The 7200-nt window shown below is 41.0% G+C and overlaps 1 protein-coding gene across 2 annotated transcripts in view; it reads right to left on the bottom strand.

Moving 5' to 3' along the window:
• Positions 1–302: 302 nt before the first annotated feature.
• Usp47 (ubiquitin specific peptidase 47) overlaps positions 303–7200 on the bottom strand; it is a 91544-nt gene continuing 84646 nt past the window's right edge. For both annotated transcript variants that reach the window (XM_028768005.1, XM_028768004.1), the window contains 4 exons: positions 4569–4699; positions 3007–3054; positions 2786–2916; positions 303–1733 (listed from right to left, as the gene is read on the bottom strand). In XM_028768005.1, the coding sequence (XP_028623838.1) occupies positions 1559–1733; positions 2786–2916; positions 3007–3054; positions 4569–4699 (485 nt within the window). In that variant the 3' untranslated portion in view covers positions 303–1558. The remainder of the gene's footprint in view (positions 1734–2785; positions 2917–3006; positions 3055–4568; positions 4700–7200) is intronic.

Below are 7200 nucleotides of genomic sequence, written 5' to 3'. Positions count from 1 at the left end.
CTGGACCAGATCCAAGAGACTTTTAGACAGAATTGTTAATTATACTCAAACCAAAGAGTCAACATTTGCTAATATTCTCATTATTTCTTAAAGAGAAAAAAAAAAGGTAAAAATCTGATTCTGAAATATCCAGGAAGTTAAATACATCTTTTGATCTGACAACTTCACTATAAATATACTTCATCACAGAATAAGATACTTATTCCGTACAGGTAACAAAGTGCTGTATTTAAAGATGACAAATCTATCCTGTACCCAAATTCATTGTTGTCCCCCAAGGTTAATGATTAAGATAACACAGCAACATGAACAAATGTTTTATTGGCATGTTCATTGTTGTAAACAGCATCTTGCATGAAAAAGTTTTACCAAAACCTTTTATTGACTTTTATAAATTAGATAGTATTTCAAAGTTTATGTAGAATTGTATTCTTTGAAGTTGTACTTAGCAGAGCAGAAGAAGCCTGCTGACTCTAGCACACTCTGCAATGAATCATGTGGCACCAAGTCTACACCAAGGCCCCCGAGAAACTTTATTCCATATGATGGGCAGATGGTTCCCCAAAGTTAAACTACAGAACTACAAATCGACTCTTAAAAATTAAAATGGGACTTTACAAGCATACCAGAAGACTCAAACTTGAAGCAATTCTTTGAAAATAAATGTACAGAGAAAAGATCTTGAAGCTACTGAACAGAGAACCCTCATTAACGAGCAAATACATCCTATAGAGTCTCAAGGAGGAGTACATAGACAAACTGCTAAGCTTCAGTGTACACAAATGTACATGACGAATGAGAGGCAAAGAAACTTGGCAGACAGCGGAGCTACAACTGGGAGAACAAACAGGACCGCTGTATTTACATGCCGAGTGAAGGAGGGAGACATTCTCTACATCATAGCTTACAGACAGTTGGTTCTAATCACAAACCTGTAGCAGCTGAGCACACCTACTGGGCGTGGCCCAAGGAAACAGATGTTGGGCTGTCTCCCTATGGTTCTTAATACTTTGTAAAAAGTCAAACAAAATAAGAACAAGCCTTCCTAATTCCTTTGCGGGCTACGCTGGTTCTAAGAACTCCTTCAGCTCCTCTTTGCTGCTTTTCAAAAGTCAACACAGTTGCATTTGCTTCTGAACTGTCAATGAGGTAATGTGTGTATCAATGAAATAAACAGAAGATTCATTCATTCATGGCCTTTGCACAGCTTTTATTATTAAGCTAGGAGCATCCTGTTTGAGGCTAGTTTTACTAGCGGCTATGTGCACATTTGTCCGCAATCAATGAATCTACTTGTCCCCCTCCCTTCATAGTAGCAGGCTTTGCTTGTCTCTCTTTGCACATCCTTGGCTTTACAGTACATCTGACCATAGTGCACAACATGATTCCAAGTCAAGACAGTGGCCCAGTGGGCACTGAGCTTCTGATTGGTGAAGGGCGGTCCAATCAGTGCTGGTGTCATGGGGTTACCCAAACCATGTCCGGCCAAAATGGCACTACCCAGCAGTAGTGAACCATCTACTTAAATGAGCCCTCAGGGGAAAGGCTACACTGGCAGTCAGTCTTGAGCCACATCTTTATTTGGTGCCCCATCCAGGTAGATCTTGAGTGCTTTCTCTTTACGAGGGGAGTATGTCACACGATGTCCTGTCTTCTGCAGTCGGCTGCTTTCCTTTTTCATCAATTCATTTCTTTGCTCATCTGTCAATTCCATTACTTCTTCTGTTTTATCCCTTTATGTAAAACACAAATGCATCAGTCCAATTGGCCACTTACTCTGTTCACTGTTCACTTACATCTCAATTCCATGGTGTTCTTCCTCTTGCTCTGATACACTAGGATGTACTAGGTTGCTAATGGAAATCACATGTGCACAGAACTCATTTCTTAAAATGGCATAGAATCATCTCATGTGAGTATTAAAAGTATACAATCAGCATTGCTGACATCTAATTACAACAAACAGTAGCTCCAGGAAATAGCCTGAATTCTCAGCAAAGACAGCACTGTTACCATTTTACAGATAAGAGCCAGGAAAACAACAAGGCTAGATCTGAACTCCAGGTTCCAAAGACTATTTTCCTTTGTATGTGTGCTGTCCAACATAATAGCTAGACAGCATCTGAGGTATGTCTTGTCCACATGGAGCCATGCTTGGAGTGTGAGACACAATATCTCTTAGACATGTACAAGTGAAGGAATGTAAGCTACCCCAGAATCATGTCAGTGGCATGCTGTAGTAACGTTTTGTATGCACTGGATTAAAAGAATTTCTTGCAGTTACAATTAATCTCATTGTTTTTTTTTTCATATTTATTTGTTATGTGTTATTGTGAATGGGTACATATGTGTCATGGAATGTATGTAGACGTTGGAGGACAACTTAGGGGAGTTGTTTCTCTCCTTCCACCATGTGAGTTCTAGGGTGGCAAGTGCCTTTACCTGCTAGGCCATCTTGTCTGTTCTCCCTCATTTATTATTTTTCTTTAGGGAATGGTTTAAGATAGGGTCTCATGTAGCCCAGGGTGGTCTCAAATCTATTTATAGCAGATACTGGCTCTGAACCCTGATCCTCTTGCCTCTCCTTCTCTGTTGCTGGGGTCACTGGTGTGTGGCAGCTCATGGTGTTTCTTTTCCTAATTTAACTAAGGTACTCCAGGTTCAAGCTGTGATGTGCAGCACTCACTGTATTTCTACTGCTCAGCACTGCTATATCAAAGGCCCTGTAAAGATACAACACCACAAATACATTGGCACTAGCAACAACAAAATTATTGTACTTTACCTATAAAATATGACGGCACCATCATCACAGATATAAAGAGGCCAAACATTCAGGGTAGAGACTTTAGGATTCCAGTCCAAATCTTGATGAATATCAAGGACAGAAATATCACAGGGGAAGGTTCCCCTACCCTGAGGAGAGAAAGAAGAACTTCATGAATCACAGCTCGAACTGCACTTACAGCACACCAGCACTGGGATGCAAACGTTCTCAGGCTTTACCTTGGCAAATTCAATGTCTTCCAAAGGAATCCCGCTGATTTCACTCAGCTAGGAAAAAAAAAAGTCACATGTAAGTTATTTAAAAATAATTTTCTCAAGAAGTTATTTTCCTTTTCTTCTGAAACAAATTTAGCAGGATTTAAAACTAATATATTTGATATTCAAAAATTAGAGCAGTGAAACCCACTTCTCTGCCCACCACGTAAACTCATGCCCCTAGAACATGCTAGCACACTCCTTCCAGACCCACTTACCACATTCATACATTTCCAAAAGCACAAAGTTCTACTCTGAGCTCTCTCTACACTCACTGCCCATGGCCAATGCGGAAACCCAGAATCCAGAGTACCCTCATGGATCCTACTGGAGAGTGTGCAGTTCTGCTCCTCTGAGAGGCTGACAGCACCTATACATCTGTTACTCTGAAAACGTACCAGAGCGATACAGTCCGCCCCTGGGAAAGCTGGACAAGTCAATTTTCTAAGTTTCTGACTTTCTAGATCCTCACCAAGTGAAGAGCTCAAAAGGAGGTTATACTTTGCCTTTGCTTTTCTTCTACAAATTGCCTGCTTCTGTCCTTTGCCCACCTAAAGATTAAGCTGCTTATGTTCTCTTTGTTAAGACAGTGACTGCTTTTAAACAAGGGGCATCAGTAAGTGTGGCACATGCCCTTGATCTCAATGCTGAGAGACACAGGCCAGAGATTTCTATGAGTTCAAGGCCAGCCTGGTATACAGAGTAAGACTCCATCTCAACCAAACCAATTCCCTATCACAGGGCCATCATGTTCCACAAAGTTTCAATACTTTCTTGTCTTTCTTGTCTTCTAGCTAAGTTTGTAAGCTAACAATTACTACTTGGGATCACATGGAACATTTAAGCTTTTATATGGTGAATCCTTTTTCTGGCTTTTAGCATTATGATTAGAAGTATTTTTCTCCAAATATTTAAGAAGCACATGTATCATTTTCCTTTATTTCACATATAAATAAATTTAGAATTATTTGGGGAATTAAACTCAGGAAACTGTAACTGAGTGACTTCTTAAGTGTGGGAACTTCAGGGATGCATTATGGGAATGAAAGGTTCTAGAAAATGCCCACTGAGGCAGTACCACTACTGATGGAGAAGGCAACTCCTCCTCCCCTAGCCTCCTTAATTGCTGTGACATGCAAAGCACATCTTCATTCTCTATTCAACTCTCTTTAAGAGCCAACCTCGCTGAAGTCTGTTTAGCTTCTGTGACCAGATGTCACAAGGTCTGTTCAGAGTAGCATGGCCCAGACTCTCTATTCAATTCTCTTTCCTTTGTTTATTTAGCCATACAGCAGTTTATTAGCGTCTAGCTAATTTTAAATACTTAGGACAAAGTTGGCAAAATAATGAAAAGTGAAGGTTCTCCTCTAGACAAATGAAACAAAGTAATTTCAAAGCATAAGGAGCTCAAGTGACCCTCGTGGTACAACCTATGACAGAGATCAAGGAAGACTCATGCCATCAGTAGCTGGTACTTACTTCCTAGATAACACAGAAAGACATGTATTGCCTCATAATGAACTTACCTTCTCTCGAAGTTCATCAACACTATTGCTCTCCAACACAAGCTCCTGGAAAGGATCCAACTTCATCTCTGAAGGCCTCCACCGTCTTGTTAAAATGGCGAGCTGTGACATGGACTTCATCTTCTCTGCACCTAAAAACATCCAGGATTATACCCAGCAGTCTGCTTTCTCTAAGGGCTTATAATCTTACTCTTCCTGTAGTTCCTAACTAGACAAAAAGAATTTACAAATTTTATTTGTGTGTGTGTGTGTGTGTGCTTGTGCGTGCGTGTGTGTGCGCGCATGTACACAGGTTCTCATAGAGGCCAGAAGGTATTGGAGTCACTTGAAGATGAAATTGCAAAATGCTGTTGGGCTGCCTGATGTGGATGCTGGGACTCAAACTCATGTCTTCTGAAAGAGCAGCATGAGCTTTTAACCACTGAGCTATTTCTTCAGTCTCTTTAAAGAATTTATGTATAGATTTTATGTGCATGGGTGTTTTGCCGACATGTGTATCTGTGTACCACATGCACGTTTGGTGTCCTTGGAGGTCAGAAGAGAACATTATATGGACCTGGAGTTATGGACGGTTGAGAGGTACTGTGTGAGTGCTAGGAACGGGAACTTGTGTCCTCTGCAAGAGTAGCCAGTGTTCTGCAAGAGTAGCTGAGCATGTTCTTTCTTTTAAAGCAGATGCACACACCCCCCCTCCCCTCTCAGAAGACAGTTCTCCCCAGCCACCTTCTGCCCATCAGGGCCCTAACCGACTGCTTTCTCAGTCACTCTCCCCTTTAGGTCTCCAAGCTGCTCCCCCAGGGCCAGTAGCGCCGAGTCCAATCTAAATGACTGTCAAGCCATCTTCATTTTTTCTCTATTGATCCAAACTAACATCAATTCGTCTTTCATTGAATCTAAAACTCAGTGGCTCTTCAAAATCCACCTGTCGTTCACCTCTCTGGTAGATGTACAAGCAGTTTCTATTGTGGATAGTCTCTTAGCAACTAGCAATTTATAAGTGATACACCTGCAGATCCAGCCCTACCAGACTTAGCATGTGGGGACAGTCTCTAGTTTATTCATGTTTATAGCACCAGAGACTAGCAGCATCTGGTAAATTATAGTTGAATAAATGCTGCTGGGGTTTAATCACATGACTCATTTCTTACCCATTTATTTTGATGCTAAAATGTATCATGTACAGACATGATATAAAGCAGATTATCTGATCTACCTGACGCCAACTCCTGTGGCACTGGCCTATTTCTGTGACCTTCATGATCCTGTTTAAGTCAGCTCAGACATGGCTATTATTCTCTCAGGCCCCAGGTATCCCAAGAACACCTGCATGCAGCATTTGCCTGGTGCCCTGGTAGTTCTTTGCTTCCCTAGTTACCTTGTAAAGTAATTGGAAGTTTACCTTGTTAAATTTAAGCTATTTTAGATTAGAAAGAGCCAGTAAGAAGGAATACTGAATTCTCTAAGAACTATCGTGATCTTACTTTCTAGATTGTAGACATAGACAGAGCTAACTATTTACTTCAGTGTGACCTCCCAGAAGCCAACTCTCCATTCACTACTTTTCAAGAGTTTAGTTGGTCCCAGTGCTGAAAGTGGGCTTGTGTTGGACACAAGCGCTGCTCCAGGTCACTGTCATGGGCCCAGCTGCTTACTCTAAAAGACATGGGGTTCAAGTTTCAAATAACTCAGAATATAACCTTATTATAATTATGGAATCAAAATAAGCTCATTAGGGTAGACCTCAATTCAAGATGATTAGTGTACTTTACAAAGGGGGAAAAGTTTGGGCACAAACAAGCCCACATGGAGACTACAATGTGGAGATTAAAACAAAGTTGGGGGGTATGATATCTAGCTACAAGCCAAAGGTAGCTAGCTCACCAAACAGAAGATACACCTCCTCCATAAGATCAAGAAGAAAGGAAACAGATCCTAACATCTTGACCTCTACCCTCAGTGGAGACTGAGCTTCTGCCATTAAGCTCTCCTGCCTGCTGATAGCATCCTGCAGTGTCAGTGGTCCAGGTCACTAACAAAGCTGCTTAACATTTTCAGTAGCATATTCTCAACATAAATATGAGACAATTATAAAGGAAATAACAAGAATGTCTGAGAAAACACCAACAAAATTTCCTGAAAAATGAAAAACATCTAACTTTTATTTATTTATTTATTTTTTGGTTTTTTTTTTTGGTTTTTGGAGACAGGGTTTCTCTGTGTAGCCCTGGCTGTCCTGGACCTCACTCTGTAGACCAGGCTAGCCTCGAACTCTCGAACTCAGAAATCCACCTGTCTCTGCCTCCCAAGTGCTGGGATTAAAGGTGTGCGCCACCACTGCCCAGCAACATCTAACTTTTAAATGACAATTTTTATGTAAGAGAAAATGAGAGAAAAGAAGAAATATCAGAAAGAAAAAGACAGGAGATATCTTCTAAAAATAATGCAAACAGCTATGTTAGGGACAAGAAAAAAGGGAGAGTCTGAGGGACAGGGCAAGAATCATGACCATCCCTAGAGCCATGGCCTGAGGCTGACCAGGACAGCACTACGGCACTGTACAAGGTACCTGTCACAACTCAACTTGGGATCAGGTTTCTTTTTTTTCTTTCTTTCTTTTTTTTTTTTTTTGGTT

Source organism: Grammomys surdaster, unplaced genomic scaffold (assembly GCF_004785775.1).
Source record: "Grammomys surdaster isolate TR1022 unplaced genomic scaffold, NIH_TR_1.0 184, whole genome shotgun sequence".
NCBI classification, from domain to species: Eukaryota; Metazoa; Chordata; class Mammalia; order Rodentia; family Muridae; genus Grammomys; species Grammomys surdaster.
This window is presented reverse-complemented; position numbering and strand designations above follow the sequence as displayed.